General features: G+C 38.1%; 1 protein-coding gene across 2 annotated transcripts in view; it reads left to right on the plus strand.

The window, feature by feature from the left end:
- The window catches only part of DCHS2 (dachsous cadherin-related 2), a 384,441-nt gene extending 360,721 nt beyond the window's left edge, over positions 1 to 23,720 (plus strand). For both annotated transcript variants that reach the window (XM_049905372.1, XM_049905373.1), the window contains exons 15-20: positions 267 to 478; positions 2,188 to 2,339; positions 12,988 to 13,118; positions 15,176 to 15,462; positions 16,404 to 16,536; positions 18,886 to 23,720. In XM_049905372.1, coding sequence (XP_049761329.1) covers positions 267 to 478; positions 2,188 to 2,339; positions 12,988 to 13,118; positions 15,176 to 15,462; positions 16,404 to 16,536; positions 18,886 to 21,500 — 3,530 coding nt within the window. In that variant the 3' untranslated portion in view covers positions 21,501 to 23,720. The remainder of the gene's footprint in view (positions 1 to 266; positions 479 to 2,187; positions 2,340 to 12,987; positions 13,119 to 15,175; positions 15,463 to 16,403; positions 16,537 to 18,885) is intronic.
- The last annotated feature ends 234 nt before the right edge of the window (positions 23,721 to 23,954 follow it).

Raw genomic sequence — 23,954 nt, forward strand, 5'->3', positions numbered from 1 at the left:
CATAAGGTCGCTATGAGTCAGAACCAACTTGATAGCACAGAACAACAACAACAACATCGCTTCTACATTTCTGAACCCAGCAATTATCATAAAGTTCCCAACTTTTTCATAATGCCCCCATCAGCAAGGAGGAGGAGCACCCAGTCCGAGGCTTTGAGAGCACTGGATTTGAACAAGAGGTGAGTATATGAGTCAAATACAATTTGAGGCATTTTATATGTAACTGTAATGTACTTCTCTCTTTTTCCCTCTGGGGATAAAAATAGGAGAACTCACTGTGAAAGAACCCAAGTTTCTTGATTTTGAAGTCAGAAATGAAGTACAGCTCATCGTGTTAGCTGAAAAGGGTGGGCAGAGAGCCTACAGCAAAGTAGCAGTCTTGATACAGGATGTGAATGATAATTTACCGTGTTTTGAGAAAAGTGTTTACCATGCATCGGTGTCTGAAGGCCAGCTCTACGATGCTCACGTCATACAGGTAACAGGAATGTGGTTTTTTTGGTTAATTGTTATCAATTAATGTAAAAAAAAAAAAAATTTTTTTTTTTTAATGTGCATACAGAAAAATATATAAGGCTTTGTCTAAAACACAATGAAATTTTAAATGTTTCCAGGGTCCCTGCATAATATTTGTTCGATTGGATGAAACCCGAGATTGAGAGAAGCCTTGAGTTTCGGAATTTACTTTTCTTCCTCTTGATTGATTCAGTACTCAATTACTGCCCACCTGCTTTCTCTAGGGACTCCCTTGAGCACTAGCAGATACTCTGTAGAGCACCATCTATCTGACACATTACTTTTCTAGTTAAGTTAGCCATGTTGCTGTTGTTTAGTTGCTGTTGAGTTGATTTCAACTCTGCAACCCCACGTGTGCAGAGTAGAACTACTTTCATGGGGTTTTCAAGGCTCTGACCTTTTGGAAACATATCGCCAGGCCTTCTAAGGCATCTCTGGATAGGTTTGAACTGCCAACCTTTTAGTTAGTATTAGTAGCCCAGTGCTTAACCATTTGCACCACATGGTAGATGTGTATTGTTGACACCCTAAAGCCCTGACTGATCCACTATTCTGGGAGATCTTCTATCTACAAAAGGTTTAAGTCTACAGGCTCAGTAGTCATGATGAACTTTATCTGGCCCCAGATACACACAGGTTTCTCTTCCTGATGATCCCGAAGGGAACTGGGGATTGCAGCCTTCATGTATCAGATAGCTGGAACACGTGCCCTGCAGATGAGGTCCCTGGGTGCTTCAGTTGGGCCCCTTAGAGTCCCTTCAGAACTCTGCAGTAGTGTAAAAGTTGAGAGGGTAAGAAGAGCTAGGACCATCAGTATGGCAGCCCAGGAACGTGACTTAAGGCTGAGGCTGAGGGTAAGAGAGGATAAAAAAAGTACAAAATTTTAACACAGATCTGTCAACTTGTTCTTAAAGAAGATCTCGATCCCACAATATTATTAGTTTTGTGACTAGAATTTGATGCAAACTGTATGATATAACTCCATGGAGAACGATGCCAGACTTTTGTGTTATTGTCAGCAGTACTTTGATAACTCCTTAAATAAGTAATCAAGATCTAAATTTGATAGTCTTCAATCTAGGTGTTGTTCCATTTCTTTAAAGATCACTTTAAAATAAGGCTTTAAATACAATATTAAAAAAATCCACATATGGCCCATTTTACAGGCAATACTTTAAGCAAGAAAATAAAGAAGGGAAGAAGGGAGGGAGAGAGGAAGGGAGGGAGGGAGGAAGTGAGGGAAGGAGGGAGGGAGGGAAGAAAAAGGAAAGGACAAATGAAAGGTTATCATTTACTCTGTAAAAGTTTTCTATGTTTCTTTCCTTTTCTGGTTCTAGCCTGAATACATGTTCAGTACTGGAAATCTTCTATTCAAGCAAATTATTATTATTTTTTTCCTTGTTGCCTAAAATTATAGCTCAAAAACATGTGCCTCTCCTACTGAAAGTTACTTGGAAATCCTTTGACTGTGTATGCAAAATAATTTCCTCACCCTTCACCCACCTTATTATAAAATTAAAATTTCAGCAGCTTGTTGGTATTCCTTTAATCGTTGTTTTTAAAATGTGTTTGAGAATCTGTGATTCTTTCATAATGCATTTCTCTGAAAAACACGCTTACACTATGTCGCAAATTAAATCCTTGTTTAACAGAAGAGTTGGCTCCTCACAGGTTTTTGCTGCTGACCCAGACAGTGGGTTGAACGGCCTTCTTGAATATTCCATTCTTTCTGGCAACCAAGGAGACGCGTTTCAGATTGATGCACTAAGTGGTGTGATAACAACAAACACAATTCTGGATTACGAGTTCACCAGCTCCTACAGGTCTGTCCATGATTCAGATCAATTTGATCAACTATGCTGTCTTGTTACTGACAATCTTGTTGCTTTGGGCATGACTTCCTGTTATGTAAGTTTAGTTGTAAAAATGTGTTTTCCTTTTGCTCCAACTTATTATTATTATTATTATTTTGGTGAAAATATACAGAACAAAACATATACCCATTCAACAATTTCTACCTGTACAGTTCAGTGCTTTTGGTTGCGTTCTTCACATTAGGTCACATTTCTACCTATATTGTTTCACCACCATTAACTGTTATCCCTTAAAATTCTTAATCTGTACTTTAGAATTACTGTTGTCAATTTGATCTCATATAGATAAATCTTTAAAGGAGTGCAGTGATCTAAGCTGACATTCTTTATTACTTGAGTGAAACTGTAGTTTAATGATGACATCATGGGGTAGTTTTAACTGAAAGTTTAAAGATTACTTCAGCACAATAGATTCAGGTGTTCCTCCACTCTCAATGAATCCAGTAAGTCTGGATTCCATCAGAATTTGATGTTTTGTTCCACATTTTTCCTTATTTTGATCAGGATCCATCTATTGGGTGCTTGATCAAAAGGTTCAGTAACGGTAGCTGGGCACCAACCATTTCTTCTGGTCTCATGGCAAAGAAGGTAATGGTTCAGGGTGGCAATTAGACCTGCATTCCCTTTCCTCATCCAATTCCTGGGTCTCCTTCTTTCTGTACTGTTCCAAGTGAATAGAGACCAGTTGTTGTATCTTGGGTGGCCTCTCAAAAGCTTTTAAGACGGCAAGCATTACTCTTCAAATTAAGAGGTAGAACAGAAACTCTAAAACAACCTTAGGCCAACTGACTGGTTAGACTCACAGAGCCATGATCCTAAACCTTCAAACCAACAAATCTAACCACATTTAGTGTTTAGTTGTATCTAAGTAGTATCACCAAGTGCAGCCTTTTTTTTTTTTGGCCATTATTGTAAAATTATATATAAGATTATATTTACCATTTCACCCTTTTTTTCTGGTCTACGGCTTAGTGATACCAGTTACATTAGTCAAACTGTGTAACCATTACCCTTAGTAGATGCCAATTTTCCCACCATCATCGACAAAAATTCACCTTTTTCCCCCCTCCTCCTACTCCTGGTAACCACTAGTAACCATCAGTCTCTATATATTGACCTATTCTTGTCATTTCATGTAAGTGAGACCGTGCGTTATTTGTCCTTGATTTATTTTTGTGATTTCCCTATCTGGGTTGACATCTGGTTGCTCTGTCCTGTGTTCTAGTCTTGGGTCAATATCTGATATCATTGATTTGCTAACCAGAGAACTCCCTGTGGTAATTCTTGTAGTTTTGGTTTGGTTTTTTATGAATTCCCTAAATTTCTGTTTATCTGGAAATGTCCTAATTTCACTTTCATATTTGAGAGACAGTTTTGCTGGATATATGATTCTTGGCTGGAAACAGCAATGCCATTATGTAAAAGAGGGCAACATTGAAACAGTAAAGAGAGAATAAGAAATGTAGTCACAGATCTTTCATATGGAGAAGAAGTCAAGGCAATATAAAGAAATAAAAGTTAGGTTTAAACTTAAAAAAATAGGGGTAAATATTACGGTAACCACAAAGGAGACTAACAATCCTACTCATCAAAATAAAAGACAAGAAAAAAAATACTCAGCAAAAACAAAATCAACAACAACGAATAAGAGGAAAAGACAATATATAAAGATAAACTACTCAGTAAAAAATTAAGTGGGATAAAGCAACTGTCAACAACACACAAAAAAAGACATCAAAGTAACAGCACTAAACTGATACCTATCCAGAGTTATTAAGCTGAATGTAAATGGACTAAATGCACCAATAAAGAGACAGAGAATGGCAGAATGGATTTAAAAAACACGATCTGTCTATATGCTGCCTACAAGAGACACAACTTAGACTCAGAGGCACAAACAAACAAAAACTCAAAGGATGGAAAAAATATATCGAGCAAACAACAATCAAAAAACAGGAGGGGCAATATTAATTTCTGACAAAATAGACTTTAAAGTTAGATCCACCACGAAGGATAAGGAAGGACACTATATAATAATTAAAGGGACAACATACCAGGAGGATATAACCATATTAAATATTTATGCACCCAATGACAGGGCTGCAAGATACATTAAAAAAAACTCTTAACAGCGTTGAAAAGTAAGATAGAGGGCTTCACAATTATAGTAGGAAACAAACACATCGCTTTCAGTGAAGGACAGAACATCCAGAAAGAAGCTCAGTAAAGACATGGAAGATCTAAATGCCGCAGTCAACCCACTTGACCTCATAGACATATACAGAACACTCCACCCAACAGCAGTCAAGTATATTTTCTTTTCCAGCACACATGGAACATTCTCTAGAATAGACCAGATATTAGGTCATAAAGCAAGCCTTAACAGAATCCAAAACATGAACTATTACAACGCATGTTCTCTGACCATAAAGCCATAAATGTAGAAATCAATAACAGAAAAAGCAGGAAAAGAAATCAAACACTTGGAAACTGAACAGTACCCTGCTCAAAAATGAATGGGTTATAGAAGACATTAAGGATGGAATTAGGAAATTCGTAGAATCCAATGAGAATGAGAACACTTCCTATCAGAACCTTTGGGACGCAGCGAAAGCAGTGCTCAGAGGTCAATTTATATCAATAAATGCACACATCCAAAAGAAGAAAGGGCCAAAATCAAAGAATTATCCCTACAACTTGAACAAATAGAGAACAACAAAAGAAACCCTCAGGCACAGGAAGAAAGCAAATAACAAAAATTAGAACAAAATTAAATGAAATAGAGAACAGAAAAATAACTGAAAGACGTAACAAGACCAAAAGCTGGTTCTTTGATGAAATTAACAAAATTGATAAACTGTTGGCCAAACTGACAAAAGAAAAACAGGATAGGAAGCAAATAACCAGAATAAGAAATGAGATGGGTGATACCACAACAGACCCAACTGAAATTAAAAGAATCATATCAGACTACTACAAAAAACTACTCTAACAAATTTGAAAACCTACAAGAAATGGATGAATTTCTAGAAACACACTACCTACCTAAACTAACACAAACAGAGGTAGAACAACCAAATAGACCCATAGCGAAAGAAGAGATAGACCCATAGCGAAAGAAGAGATTGAAAAGGTAATTAAGAAGCTCCCAACAAAAAAAAAAAGCCCTGATCTGGACTGCGTAACTGGAGAGTTCTACCAAACTTTCAGAGAAGAGTTAACACCACTACTGCTAAAGGTATTTCAGAGCATAGAAAAGAATGGAATACTCCTAAACTCATTCTGTGAAGCCAGCATATCCCTAATACCAAAAGCAGGTAAGACACCACAAAAAAAAAAAATTACAGACCTATATCCCTCAGGAACTTAGATGCAAAAATCCTCAGCAAAATTCTAGCCAGTAGAATTCAACAACATATCAAAAAAATAATTCACCAGGACCAAGTGGGATTCATACCAGGTATGCAGAGATGGTTCAACATTATCCTATAGTCCAGTCCAATCCCTGTCTGAAGAGTTGGCTTTGGGAACGGTTCCTGTCTTGGGCTAACAGAAGGTTTGGGGACCATGACGTCTGAGGTCCTTCTAGTCTCAGTCAGACCATTAAGTCTGGTCTTTTTACGAGAATTTGAGCTCTGCATCTCACTGCTTCCTGCTCCCTCAGAGGTTCTGTGCTGTGTTTCCTTTCAGGACAGTCATTGGTTGTAGCCTAGCACCATCTAGTTTTTCTAGTATCAGGCTGATGTAGTGTCTGATTTATGTGGCCCTTTCTGTCTCCTGGGCTCATAATTACCTTGTGCCTTGGTGTTCTTCATTCTCCTTTGCTCCAGGTGTGTTGAAACGAACTGATGCATCTTAAATGGCCACTTGCTAGCGTTTAAGACCCCAGATGCTACTATCCAAAGTGGGATGCAGAATGTTTCCTTAATAGATTTTATTATGCCAATTGACCTAGATGTCCCCTGAAACCATGGTCCCCAAACTCCTGCCCCTGCTATGCTGGCCTTCGAAGCGTTCAGTTTATTCAGGAAACTTCTTTGCTTTTGTTTTAGTCCAGTGGTGCTGACCTCTCTTGTATATGCATTGTTTCAGGGATTCATCATTATTCTCTATCAATGCATAGTATTCCATTGTGTGAATATACCATAATTTATCCATACATCCGTTGATGGTCACGTTGGTTGCTTCCACCTTTTTGCTGTTGTAAACAGTGCTGCAATGAATATGGGTGTACATATATCTGTTCGTGTAAAGGCTCTTATTTCTCTAGGATATATTCCAAGGAGTGGGATTGCTGGATCGTATGCTAGTTCTACTTCTAGCTTTTTAAGGAAGAACCAAATCGATTTCCAAAGTGGTTGTACCATTTTACATTCCCACCAGCAGTGTATAAGTATTCCAGTCTCTCCACAACCTCTCCAACATTTATTTTGTGTTTTTTGGATTAATGCCAGCCTTGTAAAAAAAAAAAAAAAAATTTTTTTTTTGTTGGAGTGAGATGGAATGTCGTTGTAGTTTTGATTTGCATTTCTCTACTGGCTAATGATCTTGAGCATTTCCTCATGTATGCGTTAGCTGTCTGAATGTCTCCTTTGGTGAAGTGTCTGTTCATATCCTTTGCCCGTTTTTTAATTGGGTTATATGTGTTTTTGTTGTTGAGTTTTTGCAGTTTCATGTAGATTATAGCGATCAGACGCTGATGAGGAATGTCATAGCTAAAAACTTTTTCCCAGTCTGTAGGTAATCTTTTTAATCTCTTGGTGAAGTCTTTGGATAAACATCGGTGTCTGATTTTTAGGAGCTCCCAGATATCTAGTTTCTCTTTTGGTGTTTGTGCATTGTTAGTAATGTTTTGCATACTGTTTATGGCATGTATTAGGGCTCCTAGCATTTCTCTCTGACACTATCAGTAAACACTGTGGGAGCAGTGTCATGTAGCTTGTAACATTACTTTTGAAGTACTGTTTTAGTCTGATTGAGGAAAATATTCCCATTTCCAGTCCTTTATTTCAGAATATAAAATTAGAAAAAGAAAAAGATAACACCAGTCATGTGTCTACTAAAAATAAATGCATTAACTAGTTTTTAGTTTGCATATTATGCCACACAGAAGAAAGCTAAGTAGAAAGACAATGACAAATGATTAGATAGACTTTAACTTCTGTCTTACTGATATTTCTGAATTTATGAAAACTATTTACCAGGCACAAGCCTACAGATACGAAAACAAGTGCTAGGGATATGAAAACAAGTACAACAGCCCTTGTCTTCAGGGAGCTTGAAAATCAAACAGTAAAATCCATGGAGGAAGCATATTAGTAATTGGAAGAGTTGCCACTTATGGAGCTCCTGCTTCTCACATGTGATCTTAATGAATCCTTATGATAGACTTCTGATTTACAGAACGAGGACCTGAAGCTCAGAAAGGTAAAGTTGTTTGGCCAAGAAGATGCAGCTAGTAAGTGGCAGAGCTTGGATTCCAGCCCATGTGAGTGCTCAGAGTAAGGCTTGCAGTTGTATTATGTGAACGAATCTTAAAGGTACATAGGTGTGTCTTTAGAAAATAAAAAAAAGATAAAAGAAAAACTTTACAAAATTCAGATAGTAATCAGTTAGCCCCATCCTTCAGCTGTGAACTAACACATGTTTAGGGGTGAGCAAGCAAAAAATAGAATTTGGATCACTGTTGCTGCTGCTTGAGCTGATGTGGAAAGACATGATATTAAGCCCTAGAACACTTCAAGGCCAATATCTTTTGAAGGAATTCAAATAAAAATGACCAAAGGATCCTAGATAACAGAGAGTTAATTTAAGCCCTTAAAACTTTTCAGTGTTAAATTTCTATAGCATAAATATTGAAGGCGAAAGAGCAGTTCTTGCCAGGAGCAATGCTGAGTTCATGATATGCCCATTATGATATGGGAGAAATAACTAAAAAGCAATTAGTTACATGGGCTGAGATGTTAATTATCTTTTCTTAAATACATGGTTTCTAAGCAGCAGGCCTGGGGTTTGAACTGCAGCCTATTGGCTGCTGATGGGCAAGGGAAGAAAGGCCTTCCCGGCAAAGGCACCGGCATGTGAAAATGTTTGCTATGTTTGGAAGCAACAGGTAGTGCAGTACACCTGAGGATCAGGTGAGTGCATGGTAATAAAAGAAAGGCTGGTAGGTTGGGGGCAAGTTTTAAAGGCCTTTGTATGCCATGTAATAGAAATTGTATTTTATTCTGTCAGTTATATAGAAATGTAAACTGTTGAGTGGCATGCTCAGGTCTTTATTTTTAAAAGACATCTCATTGTGGATGAATTGTGGGAAAGAGAACTAGCAACAGCCTGACCAATAAAGCTAGACAACACCTGTGAAATGTGTGGGATGTGGATGAAGCAGTGGGGATGAAAGGAGGGGGCATATTTAAAAGTTGATTCACCTATGGAATGCATACGAAATTGGTGACCAGTTGAATTTATCGACAAAGAAGGAGGTAGAAAGTGGTTCTGAAATTTCTTGTTAGGAAAGGCAGGGAGAGGAATAGGTTAGAATTATAATTTTTGGTCTGGGCATTTTGAGTTTGAGGGACCAATGCAAGAGCAATAGTGAAGATACCCGTGAGGCCATTGGAAGTAGTGATTTGGAGCTCAGGTATGGGACCTCGCTCAAGATTTAGATTTGGGGCTCCTCAAGAGAAAATGCATAAAATGCAGTTACCTGGGAGAATATGTAAAATGAGAATCTGGGGAATTATCACCACTTGAGGGCTAGGTAGGGAAATAGGAGTCGGCAAAATAGATTCGAGGGATAGTCACAAAGATAGAAGAGAACAGGGAAAAGATGGTTTCATGGAAACTTAAAGAGAACGCAGACTGCATAAAAGAACAAGGCTTCACAATGTATTTGTGATTAGAATCTTTTGGATTAGAATCTGCTAGAAGTATCCCTTATTTCAAGGAGTCTGCGATGAGTAAGCTAGTCCCAAATTATTTGTTTTCTAATAATTTATACTCTATAACCATTGTACCACCAGGGCTGCTTTATAATTTACACATTTTTATAGCTATGAATTAACTAAAACAAATCTAGTAAATTCATTTAAAACTCAAGGAACAGATTTTTATTAAAACAAATGTTCTATAGATTAAGTGACCAAATAAAATTTTCTATAACAAGTGGGATTACAAACCCCACAGATTGTGGGAGATTAAACAACAAATACTTTGTGGCTATTAGTTATTATCTTAGAGAGTTTCTGTAAACTTCAGAGAGGAAGTGTAATACATTATAGCAAACAAAATTGTAAATGTAGATTTTAATTTAAATGGACCTTTTGCCTCATTTGCCTAGTCTCCCAATAGTGCTTTTTGTTCATTTTCCTGTGTCATCATCAGAATGTAAATATTCTGTAATGTTTTTTCCTTATGTTTGTGGACAAAGACCTAAGTACTAACATAGTACTTTTAGTTTTCATGTACACTCGGCAGGATTATTTCCTCTGAAGACTTCTCACTAAATTCCACTGTGACTTGGAAGGTTTTTTAATTTCAAAGAAGGCTGCAACAGCATTTGATGCTTATAATATTTGTGTTCACAACTAAAGAGACTGTTGTCTCTGGTGGTTAGAAAGCTGTTGATATTTTCCAAAGGAGAGCCACGAAAGCTGTGGATTATTAGTAAAACCTATTATAGTGGATCGAGGAGTGACTAAAATAAGAAGCAGAGGCAATAATGATGGGCTACGTCTCTTTTTGCAATTTCATGGTAAAAGGAAGGAAAGCAGTAGGGTGGTAACAGTGAGATTCGGGATCAAAAATAGGGTGTGTTGGACTTGGGTGTTTATAGGCAGAAAGGAAGTGTTCAGTGGATATATAAAGATAGATAAAGATTAAAGGCTGCCAAGGAGCCATTGAAGATGTCTCGAGGTCTCACAGAAGTGAGAACCTCTGCAGATCTGCCTTCAGAATCCTTCATTTGACCTTCAAGCCATTGAGAAACCTTTCTATTTGTCCTTTTATTTCAAAACTGAATAATATATTCCCCTCCATATTAAAGAATCACACTTTTTAAAACCCGACATAGGCATTACCTAGGACCCCTGAGCTATAACATTGTGAATAGAGTGTTCATGGCTGTAGTAGAAGAACTGACAAAACTTAACTTTGATGTGTTGGCTGAGACACTAGTATGACTTTGGGAAGGGGCAGGCAGTAGGGGAGAGAACATTATGAGTTGATTATTTTTAGTAAAATATTTCCATATGTACTTGACTGATGTTCATACTAACAAAACACACTTTCCACATGGAGTTATTCCCAGGCTCCAGACGTGTGAAATTCATGTGGTTGTTCTACTGATGTTGCAACTCTGATAATGTAGAAGGCAGCCTGAGCGCTGTGAAAATGATCATGATAAGCACTGATCATTTGGTATGAAGCAGAATTCAAGCCACAAAAGGGTTATTATTCTACATTATTTTTAAATTTAGTCTTGGAAGGATAACACTTCTCAGGTGAGCTAATGATGAGGGGGAAAAAAAAGTAGAGGTTTATCAACTTCCAAGACTGAGTCTCCTACAAGGTAGTCTCAACAACTGGCTAAGACGAATACCATACCTAAAATAAAGGTCATCTTTTGATTGACAAGCCATATTATTACTTGGCTGCCCTCCTGGACCTGAGTATTTAGAGGAGAGTGAAACAAGAGCTGATGATTACACATGAGCATGTGATATATGCACAGTAACAGAGGCATGTTACAAGCTTTTAGGTCAACCAAAACCTGGGCTTAAATCCTGGGTCTGTCATATAATACGTATATGTTGTTGTTCTTGTTAATTTCTGTCAAGTCAGTGCCAACTCATGGCGACCCTATGTGTGGAGAGTAGAGCTGCACCATGGAGTTTTTAAAGCTGTAAACTTGGTCAGATCTTGAGAAACCAACACTCAACATTTACTAAAGAAAATCAAGTAAGGCAGCACCCCTGCCCTTAAGGAGGTGATAGAAGAGGCAGTCAAGTAAATCAGGAAGAATGCAGGCTGATGAGTGCTATGGCAAAACACAGTTTCTGCGTGGATTATCCCTAGGCTATTGGAATATACAAAGAGGCAGTCCAATCAGATGCAAGGTCAATGAAAGCTTACTAGAGAGATGACCTTTGAGAGACCAAGATGATCTAGGGACAGAGATTCCAAGAAGAACTAGATTTCAGGGGGTCATGTGTACACACTCAAGGCTTGGCCTCTCTCATGAAGACTGGAAGGGTCAACAAAAGGTTTTATATAGGAGAGTCAGGTTTTCAAATTAGGATTTTAGATAGAGCGCTTCAACTCCAATGTGGAGTGTGGTTTGAAGCAGATGAGACTTGTAATTGATAAGTAAATGAGTACTTCAGGTTTGAGAAAATACAGTAAAGGTACAGCACACCAGGTAAAAAACGATGTCAGCCTGAGGCTAGGGTCACCAACTTGTCCCAGTTTGCCTGGGGCTTGCCTGGATTTAGCACTGGAAGTTCCACGTCTCAATTTGCCTGGACTGTCCTGGCTAAAAAAACTGGAAGTCCTGAGTCCCAGGGAACCCCTCAGTCCCAGACAAAATAGGACGGTCGATCACTCTATCTGAGGCTCCAAAGGTAGGGATGAAATGGATAGGAACACTGAGTGACATTCAGGAGGTAAAATTTGTAACACTCATAATGATTTGGTTGCTGGAAGGGTAGTAAGAGAACTTGAGAAGTTGAAGACAGTAATTAGGTTTCTACCTTGGCTGAAGAAGGAGCTAGCTGTCCCACCATCTAAGAGATATTGAATTACTGCATTTATTCAATATCTGCATTTAAGTTCTTTCAGGTCATGGGCTTTTGCCTCTACTTATACCCTAGCCAATCATATATCTTTTATATGTGTATTACTCATGACAGTGTCCTTTCTTAATTCTATAATTTGGATTGATTAGGATCTGAAAAATATCAATACAAAGAGCTATCAATACAAAGCAAACTTTTAGTAGCTCTATCTTTTGTTGGGAAACCCTGGTGGCATAGTGGTTAAGTGCTACAGCTGCTAACCAAAGGGTCAGCAGTTCGAATCCACCAGGCGCTCCTTGGAAGCTCTATGGGGCAGTTCTACTCTGTCCTATAGGGTCACTATGAGTCGGAATCGTCTCGACAGCACTGGGTTTTTGTATCTTTTGTTGGTACAGTAGGCTGGAAATATGTGGTTATATCTAGGGCATATGTGATGGGGGGAGACAGTATGCTTATCCAAAGCACAGGTATTGGTGTTTGTGTTTTTAGGTTATTAGTAGGAGAAGACTGAATTTTACACTCCATCTCCCAGAAGTGGTATTTTTTTTGACATAAATGCATCATGACCCCGGGGTGCTTGCTGAATTTGGTTCTCTAAACCTGTCAAGACTATATCGATTTTAGGCTCTCATTTATCTTATGAAATATTTTATAAATGGTGCCATTTGGAGACAGCCAGGGGTAGAAAAAAAAAAAAAAAAAGAGCTAATCAGCTCATTTTTAGATTTTCAACTAGATATTTGATATTTCTATTCTTTTTTTCTGAATGACGGATAACATTCTTTGATTCTTTTTCAAACCAGCTTGATTGTTCAAGCCACAGATAAAGGGATGCCCCAGCTTTCTGCTACAAGTGTGATCAAGATACAAGTGACTGATATAAATGACAATGCCCCAACTTTCCTTCCCTCAGAAGCAGTGGAAGTGGCAGAAAGTAAGTGTGGTGATTCAGAGTAGTGGTTTTGACTAACTAATATAATATCACCTACCTTTTTTTTCAGGCAGACACGATAAAATACATGAGTACTAATGCTCAACAACCATGCAAGATAGATAAGTTTTATCTTCATTTTACAAAATAGGAAATGGATGGTCAGAAGTTAAATATTAAATGTGAAGGAAGTTAAATATTAAAGCTGGGATTTGCATTCAGATTAGTAGCTCAGTCCCCGTGTTCTGTCCATATTCCACACAGCTGATATTTATGTACAAACTTTTTTAAAAAATTGAACCACCCTAAGTAGCTTTCAGACCTATTCTATGAAGAATCATAGTTTGTTGACTATGAACAGCCTGAAGCTCCTCTGAGATGCAACAATGTTCTTGGACTCATAACTTTGTCCATCTTCACAGTATAATAATGACAATAAATGAAATAAATTGAAAACTGGCTGCATAAGGTGTTGATTTTTCCCTAGATTTCAATATTTGCAGAAAATTTTTACCACATTAAGTTACATTAATGATAACTGTTGAAAATGTAAGTTTTAAGTGATACACAGGTTAATTTTGATTTATCGAGTCTATACAATGACTCTGCAGCCTGTGATCTTAAAGTTATTTGTGGTCAATGGTTATGCTGGTAAAACCCAACCCAGCTCTTTGCAGCTGAAGTTGATAATAGTGATGGTCCCCCTCTTGCATGTCTATCTGTCCTTTCACTCATCATACCAAAAATGCTCTTCCTATTTTGTTATGTTCACTTACCAAATAAATTATAACCATCATCACTCATAGAGGGATGCATTCTCTATACATAAGATCTCTACAAATATTATAGGTTACAAGTAAAAAAAAAAAAAAAAATTCCTGTTTTGCCTCTTACCTGTTTGATATATGTTCATTTGTCTTTATTGAAAATACTATTTTTTTAAATACACGTTCATTAGTGTTAAAACATATCAATGTACCCAATATAGCACAAGAACAAACTACATAAATCATAACCTACTGAGTGGAGTAAGATGTACTTGGTGCACATCAAGAATGTTCAAGCTTGAAATCTGAAATTTATTAGTTCCATATACAGTGGAGCTATTTTGAGTATCTTGGCATGTTCTCTCCACCTGCACCATACCTGCAAGCTTAAAGACAAAGTCCTTTTCATGGGAAGTTTAGGGTGGAGAAAACATATGGTACGTGAGACATTGAGCTTGTCATGAGACTGTGACTTTTTTGGCTGAACAATATTAGAGATTTGCTTTCATCACTAGCTCTGTGTATATTTTGTCTTTCTATAAATTAAAAAGAAAAATCCATTGCCGTCGAGTCAATTCCTACTCATAGGGACCATATAGGACAGAGTAGAACTACCCAATAGAGTTCCCAAGGCGTGCCTGGTGGATTCGAACTGCCGACCTTTTTATTAGCAGCCATAGCACTTATTCACTACACCACCAGAGTTTCCTGTCCTTCTATAGGCTTGATAATTTTAAAATTTGGATTTTAAGGGAAAGAAGCCATATATGTGCATTCCAAAAGAAATAGTATTACAAAAATCAGTACAAGGGAGTAAGTATCTATTTCTAACTTCAATATCCAAATATTTTCATTTAAATCTTGCCTACTTTCCAAAAATTTGTTTTGTATTAATGTTTTAAGCAATAACGTTCTTCCCATCCACTTCTTCCATGAATATATCATTTTGATACAGAAACTATATAGTGCAAATGAGTGCTTTAGAATGGTTCTTGGTCCCAGAATTAATTGTGTTGTAAGCATATGATGAAAAAATGTAATATAAAAATTGAATATACCTTATCTCCTTCATTCCCTAAAAAAAAACTCAGTGGTAAATTTTTGCCTTTATTGGGCTGGTAAATTCTTCAGAGTTTTTTGTTTGGTTCATAACAAGCTATGCATGAGAAATCATGCCAAGAAACAGCAAATTATGTTGGACTTAAACTAAAAATGCTTGGCTTGAACTATTAAAGAAAAGTATTTCAAAGAGTGTACTTTAATGGAGGCTGACATTGGTCGTGATTATTTCAGATTCTTTGCCTGGTATAATTGTGACTCAAGTATCAGCTCACGATGTGGATTTGAATCCAGCTTTCGTCTTCAGTTTCACCAAAGAGAATAATCCTGGAACCAAGTTTGCTATTGATCAGAACACTGGGATAGTGATGCTGGTGAAAACGTTGGATTTTGAAGAAGCTACTGAATATGAGCTGCTCATCCAAATTTCTGACTCGGTGCACCACACAGAGGGAATGCTCGTGGTCCATGTGTTGGACGTCAATGATAACCCACCAGTGTTTTCTCAAGATTTCTATCAGGTAAAGAGCTTAGAGAGATGCTGAAACCAAGGCCAGAACTAGAAAGAACAACCCAAGGTGTCCATTGTTGACAGACAATTTAGGTAAACAGTATTCACTATTTTTAGTGCCTAAGTTAATGCTGTGGGTTTCATATTTAATGTCATGGAAGCTATAAGTTAATTTAAATACATATAAAGAAAGGACTTGAGTATTTCATAAAATGAAGTTCAGGAAGTGTGTGTGTTATTTTTTTTTTAGTTTTTAGAGATCCAAGTCCAATTGTTATTAACATTGAGCTTGCCTAACATTCGCAAAGCCACAGATAAGACAATAAAGGTAGTTTGGGCTATCTACAAAGAAGTCAGGAAAATTCTTTCTTTTCTAGACATATTTTTGGAATATGTTGATTAACACCTTGCAGAAAGAAATTATGAATGAAACTGTAGAGTGGTTAATTTGAGTTTTTAGAGCATACTACATGTTTCTAGAAGTAAGAACAATGATAACATTCAACCAACCCACCTGATGGCAGCTAACCATAACAAGCCCTTGGAAATGGGCTCCAGGACTCTTGAACGCAGCAAACACAAGATTGAAGTGTAAACACCAGCGTGAAACTGTCCTAAGTAATGATCTGCTCTGAAAGCGCGTTTGAATTAGTTTTTGTGACAGTGAATACATTAACTCTTTTCTCCTGCATAGAAATACTTTAGAAGGAAAATTTTTCTGAATAAAAATTAAAACAGAAAGAAATTAAATTTTTGTTTTGTTTTTTTGAATCCTAGGACTACTAGCACAATCTTTTTGACATGTCAACTCTGCAAATTAATATGCCTCAGAAAGTCAGGTTCTGTGTATAGGTTCCACAATCACAATGAATAAAATCTCATATTCTGGCCCTGCTAATGAAAATATCTTTAGCCTTTAAGCAAAATGTTCTTTTTCTTTTTTTCCCTCAGGTCACCATTCCTGAGACAGTACCTGTAGGGTACTCCGTGCTGACCGTGTCAGCCACAGACGTAGACAGTGGCAAGAACATTTCTTACAGAATTCTTTCCTCTTCTATGGAGTTTTCAATTGACCGTATGAATGGTGAGTTATTTACAGTGGCTTTAGTATTCTTTTTTTTTTTTTTTTAGTGTTCATAGGTTGGAGTTGCAGAGAGGAAACTAGAAATAACCTTTCCCAAATACTCTTAAAATAGCCTCCACCTCCCCCACCCCCTGTAATTAGAGACACCACTCTCATTTCCCTTCACATCAAATGTTGAAGGAGCAAGTCTCAGTGTTATTTCTCTTCTCCAACACCTCAACCACGGCTGGAAAGCAAAAGGAATCAATTCAATGCTAGTAAATGCTCAGAAGTTCAGAGACCTCCACATAGTAAAAAACCTCTCCATCCATCCAGCCAAGCAGAGTTCAAGCAATTACCCCAGATCTCAAGTAGAATCAAAATGAAGTCTCAGGGATTAGTTTAGTACTGAGGACTTAATGTTACTACAGTTTGAAAGCCTTTCTTCCAAGTGAAGAAAAGAAAAAAAAAAATTTAATAATAGCATCATTTGTTCAATAAAAATTGAAAAAGGAAAATGATTCGAGAGCATCTCTGCTAAGTAAAACCCATTGTGGTGTTTGGTTTCCTTGATGCCTTCCAAGGCTCTTACATTTTTATCGGAGAGCAAGACATTGTGTTTATGAAATGCGTTCAGGCAAGTGATTCCAGATTCGAGCCGGTAAACAGTCGATAGAGTTTTAACAGTGAGTGGACATTAGATGCTGGATTTGGTAAAGAGGAGAACAGTTCCCCAAGACTGTTCCCAGAAGCGCACTTTCTAGGAAAGAGTGGAGCCTGGGGCACATCATACTCAGTGCTCCTTGTCTCTCCCCAGCATGGTGTCATTTCCCAACTGAGAGCCGATTTAAAAGTTAACCTCTGGATTACCTGAAAGGAGAACTTAGTCAAGGGTTTGAGTTACAGAGAGGACACTAGAAATAACCTTCCCTAATGCTCTTTTTAGCCTCCACCCCCACCCCCTGGAATTAGAGACACCATTCTCTTAGGTCCCTTCACATCAAATGTTGAAGGAGCAAGTTCTAACCTGAGAACTACAGGGTGTTGTAACAGGGAGAGGTAGCACAGTGCCGCCACACAGCCTGTGGATGACTGGCCGCTGGATGTATATAAACAAGTCGGAAGTTTAGATCCTCCCCTCCTCTCCCCTCCTTTATCCTCCTCTCTCTCCTCTCTTTTCTTCCCTTCTCTCCCTTCCCTTCTCCTCCCCTCCCCTTCTCCCCGTTTTCTCTCCTCCCTTCTCCTCCCCTCCCCTCCCCTTCTCTTCCCTTCTGTCTCCTCCCTTCTCCTTCCCTCCCCTCCCCTTCTCTTCTCCCTTCTTCCCTCTGCTCCTTATCCTTCCCTCCCCTCCCCTTCTCTCTCTTCCCTTCTCCTTCCCTCCCCTCCCCTTCTTTCTCCTCCCTTTTGCTTCTCTCTCCTCTCCTCCTCTTTCCTTCGCTCCCCTTCTTCCCCTCCCTTCTCTCCTCCTCTCCTCCCCTCCCCTCTCCTCCTCCTCTCCCTCTCTTTTCTGCTGGCCCTGGCCCAGGGCACAGCAAATCACAGTATTCCAGATGGTCCCTCTGAGCACTAAATCTTAGTGACACTTTTGCTTGACATGTATTATCAATAAACTTTTCAGTGAGTTATTGATCAAATGTTTTTAAAACATTAAATATTATCAGATCAATTTAGTTCATGGTGAACCTTTAAATTGTGGCATTCAAATGTCAGCATTCTGTATTCTTTTTCATCAACCATACTTTAAACACTCTTTTTTTAGAAAAATACTATTACATACATATTTACAAAAAGCACATATTGTTGTATTTGAAACAATAGCATGTATTAAATATATTTCATCAATAAAGGAAGAATTCATTTGCTGAAATGACCAAGAGCTTTTGGAAAGACAGCTCTATAATTAAGCAATAGTTGTATCTCTGCATTATCATATTTCCTACTTTGATTTGGCCAGTGTCAACCAGTAGTATATCCAGAATAAATATCTTTATGCCAGAATGCATCCATACAAGTGCTTATGGGTAGTAGGATGGGGTATAAAATTTTTAAATAAGAATACATTTTCTTAAAAAATTGTAATGAAACAACCTTCTGTACAAAAGTAAAATTGAGAGAAATTTGTGGTATAGGCAATCTTAAGCAAGATACATATTTCATAAAGTGAATACCATAAATATTATTTCTGTATCTCAAGTGTTACAAAAGTATAATCATTTTAAATTTCTACTTGGAGTTACTGATGATTCTCATTTAGATAACAAAGCTAAGAACTGTATACACTAGTAGATATTTGATAAATATTTATCGACCAGACGGATAATAAAAATTTAATTTCACAACAACATTGAAGTGATATGTCTTGTTTTTCAGGCACAATATTTACCATCCATCCTGTAATACTTCTGGATAAAATGTCAACAATCCGGTTTCTTGTGGAAGCCAGTGATGGTGGAATTCCTGAGCTGAAGGCTCTTGCACTAGTGGAGATAGGAATACAAGATATGAACGACCATGCCCCTGAGTTTACAGTAGAATACTACAACATTAGCTTAAGTGAAGATGCCCTAATTGGAGGCACACTTGTCACGTTTTCAACCTTTGACCATGACTGGACCCGTGAAAACACACATGTTGAATATTCCATCATCAGTGGTAATTCACAGAAACATTTCCATTTGGAAACTAGTGTCACTCATCCAGAATATCCTTACATTCAAGTTGGTTATCTTGTGTTGCTTCACAGTTTGGACAGAGAAGCAGCTGCCAGTCATCAGCTTGTCATTCTAGCATCTGACCATGGCTGCCCTCCGTTGAGTTCCACAACCATCATATCAATAGAAGTCCTTGATGTCAATGATAACCCACCTAAATTCACCCATCTGGAATATCATACTCACTTCAAGGAAAGTACACCTTTAGGGACTCACATCATTGTGGTCTCAGCAAACGACAGTGACATGGGTTCAAATGCTGAAATCATGTACCACCTAATCTCTGGAAATGAGAGGGGGCATTTTCACCTAGAAGAAAAAACTGGAGTTCTGTATTTGATTAAACCTCTGGATTATGAGGAAACAACAAAATTCACTTTAATTGTCCAAGCTTCAGATGAAGAAAAGAAACATTTTTCTTTTGCGGTTGTGTTTGTCGATGTCCTGGATGATAATGACCACGCACCTCAGTTTATGTTCCCAAGAGTGAACTGTCTGGTTCCAGAAAATCTGCCTGTGTCCTCTACCATATGTTCTGTAAATGCTTTGGATTTTGACACGGGTCCTTATGGAGAATTGACGTATTCTATTTTATCACCCTGTTTGAGCACTCATGGACAACCTCATGATCATGATCTCTTCCTCATCGATCTGTTTACCGGGGATATCTATGCTAAGCAAATCCTTGACTATGAACTTGAAAGTAAATACTGCATCACAGTTCAGGCAAAAGACAAAGGTGATTTAACAGCCTCCTTAACAATGTGGTTGGAAATTGAAGGGATAGATGAATTTGAACCCATTTTCACACAAGATCAATATTTTTTTAACCTCCCATATAAGAGTGAAGTAAGACAGTTGATTGGCAAAGTGGAAGCATCAGATGCCGATGCTGGTATTGATGGAGTCATTCTTTACTCCCTTGCAACGGCATCTCCTTTCTTCTCAGTAAATAAAACTAATGGAAATATCTACTTGACTAGAGCCCTGCCCCTAGTAAAAAGTCAAGTCAGCAAAGACGACACTATTGAAATGAACATAATCGCTCACAGCCCTAAACTGGACTCCAAGTTTACATCTTGCACTGTTGTTGTGAATGTGTCATTTTCCCCTGAAGCAAAACACTCAGCAATATCAGCCAGCAGTTTTTCAATCAGCCTTACAATCTCCTTTCTAGTATTTCTGTTGCTGGTATCCATTCTTCTTATACTAGTTTTAAAACATAAACAAAAAGATGCAGCGAACAATTATGAGGAAAAGAAAACCTCATCTTCCTTAGATGTCAATTTGAGATCGACTGGGGATGCCAGTATGCTCAAGGCCTTCCAGGAAACGAATGATTGCAGTAATAAGGCCATGCCTGTGGACTCCCTGCCTCAATGGTTGAGTTTCATAAGCATCATGGAGAAGGACATACTTCATGTGTACAGGCACTCAAATTCCAGCAGCCACTGTTCTGTGGAAGGAGAAACTGCAGAAGATAAGGAAATCCAGAGGATAAATGAGCATCCTTATAGGAAGGACTCTGGCTCAGCTCTGAGTGGTCGGGATTCCCGAGTGCCAGATTCTGGAATCCCAAGGGATTCAGACCAGCTTTCCTGCTTGTCGGGAGAAACTGACCTGGTGGCCACCGCGGAAACAGAAACCAGCCATACATTGGAGGAAGGAGATGGAGGAGGAGGCCGTGGTACAACCTACGTTCAAAATGATGTGTTACCTCATGTGCTTCAGAAGAGAGGTGTAAAAGAGGACATCCTGGCTGACGTCAGAAAAGAATACATCCTCATTTCAGGTGATCAGGAGGCAAGAGGTGCAGCTCTTTCAACCCAGATAACCTCTGATCATGATGCAAGGGGCAGCGGTACCTGGGATCATCTGCTCAGCTGGGAACCCAAGTTTCAACCTCTTGCCTCAGTATTTAATGATATTGCAAAACTGACCGATGAACATTTGCATATGCCTGGGGTTCCAAAAGATAAGAAAGCTTTTGTTTTTCCACAACCTTTGATAACAGCAGTAGCCCAGCCTGAAATTAAAGCAGTTCCACCAAGAATGCCAGCAGGAACTTCAGGGCAGGCACTTCAGAAACACCCACACTCCCCCGTTCTCTACCATCTCAGTTCTCTGCCAGAAGCCATGACTCCCAGTTTTTCTCCATCTCTTTCCCTATTGACCATACAGACTCCTGCCATGTCTCCACTGTTGTCAAGTGCAAAATTATTGGGAACACACTTAAGTGGTACATGCCATGAATGGAATGCAGAAGATGAATGAAGTTCAGATATAAAACGACAGTAATCCCAGGCACCTGCATACTATGTCATGAGTGAACGAAACCTCTCAAGAAAGCGCCTCAAGAATGGAAGATTCTGATCTAAGAACGAGTGATCTAATTTAATCAGGGGTTTTTGAAACACCCCCCCCCCCCATTTAAGTGTCTCAAATTTCCTCCAGCCTTAAAGAGAAGTTACTCCCTCTTTTAACCTTTATGTTTGCTCAGGACTCAAAATTTGCATTTATCGAGTAGTGTGTATTCTCTCATACCTGGTTTTCTTTGTGATTAGAAAGACATACATTCCAAAGGAGACAGTCAACTTTACTGACTGCCAAGCTACTTACGTGAAAATAAATAGAAATAAAGCATAGTGCTCTCTGGCCATATCACTGCTGGTTAGACTTCTGTATTTAAAACGAATTAGTAAAGATCTAATAGGGAATGAGTTTAGGACAGAAAGTAATGGACAGGGGAAATCTAGAGGGACAATGTTAGGTTTCAAGGGCAATGTTCTGTGGATCTGATATATTTAGAGATACACTTCTTCACTTTACTCCTGTACCACACTTGTGGAGTTTAATCATAATTTGAATTTCAAGGTGGTGTCTTTTGAAAATCTGATGAGCAATTAAGAAGAAAATTTTTCTTGACTCTGTGCCAATAGGAAGAAAAAAAATTAAAACATCATTCTTGGTTAAATGTACCAGAAATGTATGTTCTTGGTAAAGGGCTATGATTGATAATAGCAATACATATGTGGCTGACTGCCACCTAAGGTATGTTTCCTTGGCCTTTGTCTTAGTTATCTAGTGCTGCTATAACAGAAATACCGCGAGTGGATGGTTTTAACAAAGAGAAATTTATGTCCTCACAGTCTAGCAGGCTAGAAGTCCAAATTCAGGGCATCAGCGTCAGGCCAAGGCTTTCTCTCTCTGTCAGCCTTCTTATCAGTCTTCCCCCAGACTCCGAGCTTCTCCCCCCGGGGATCCTGGGTCCAAAGGACACACTCCCAGCACTGCTTTCTTGATTGTATGAGGTCCCCCCTCTCTGCTCGCTTCCTTTTCCTTTTTATTTCTTGAAAGATAAAAGATGGTGCAGACCACGCAATAGAGAAGCTCCCTTTATATTGGATCAGGAATGTGACCTGGGTAAAGGTGTTAAAATCCCACCCTAGTCCTCTTTAACATAAAATTACAATCACAAAATGGAGGACAACCACACAATACTGGGAATCATGGCCTAGTATTTTTGGGGGACACAATTCAACCCATGACAGCCTTCTTTGCAAATAAAATGACAAGTTTTTCAATACTGTATCTTGTGACAGAGTACATGCATAGACATTAAACTTTGAAGATTAATTTATGGAAATATTTTCATTTTGTTCTGGATGCAGTCATTTTCAGAAAGAAATAATTTATGCACCCAACATCAATTAAAAGGTTTGTGTAAATTATGTTATTAGCTAATCATAAATTTCAGAGAGTAATATAGCAGTTTTTTTTTCAAGTAAAGATTTTTATATGAATTGTGTTACCCTGAAAGTTGAGAAACAATGGAGGTTAGAAATTTTTTCATTTGCTCATATTCATGTTTAGCTTTGTCATGGAGTAGTTTGACAACATGGTTGAAATAATTCTGTTTTGCACAGCTGTTGTTTTAGACATGTCATAGTGCTCAAATGTAGTGAAACTGTCTTCTTTCTGTGAGCCTGAGAATCCATGAAAGATTCTTATTCATTTCAAGAAGGCAGAGAGCATCCTGATGGTGATGACCCAAAAGCCAGCCTCCCATTGTAGGCACCATGGTCAGGTTTTTGAATCATAGTGTGGAATTTTAATATGAATTCTGGTGTAGTTTCCTCAGTAGTTAATTTCCACAGGCCTCATCTGTGAAATTATATGAAATAACTAATTTCTGTTTACTGGAAAACTTTGCAGGGAGCATTCGTGTTTGATATCTTGTTTTGTAGAAGAATTTTTTTTTTTTCTATCCTAATATTATCAAGTATATAAAACCTCTGTGAGTGAGAACCAATTCTGCGGCATCTAACAACAATAGCAAAGAAAATTATATGAAACATGAAGACTTTTGGACAAGGCTGGAATCCTAGGGAAAGTCAGTTATGTATGAAACATTTAAATATTCTAAGACTGATACATCTCCCCTTTTCTTCAAGACATCTGGGGAAGAAGGATTCATGACTTTTAAAAATACGTTTAAAGCATTTCAGTATTTATCATCTCTTTGGCTCCATTCAAAAGATTGCTTGGAGCATATCAAAGAAATTTTGTAGTAATTTTTTTTTTTCTAATTGTATATGGAAGTTTTGTTTTGCAGCATAATTATGTGTAGGAACTCAGAATACTTTGCTTTTATCTTAAACAGTTTCTACATTTTTCTTATGTTTAAAATCCATTTAACTCAGTTCCCTAAGTTATTTGCCTGTGATT

This window comes from Elephas maximus, chromosome 13, assembly GCF_024166365.1.
Source record: "Elephas maximus indicus isolate mEleMax1 chromosome 13, mEleMax1 primary haplotype, whole genome shotgun sequence".
NCBI lineage: Eukaryota > Metazoa > Chordata > Mammalia > Proboscidea > Elephantidae > Elephas > Elephas maximus.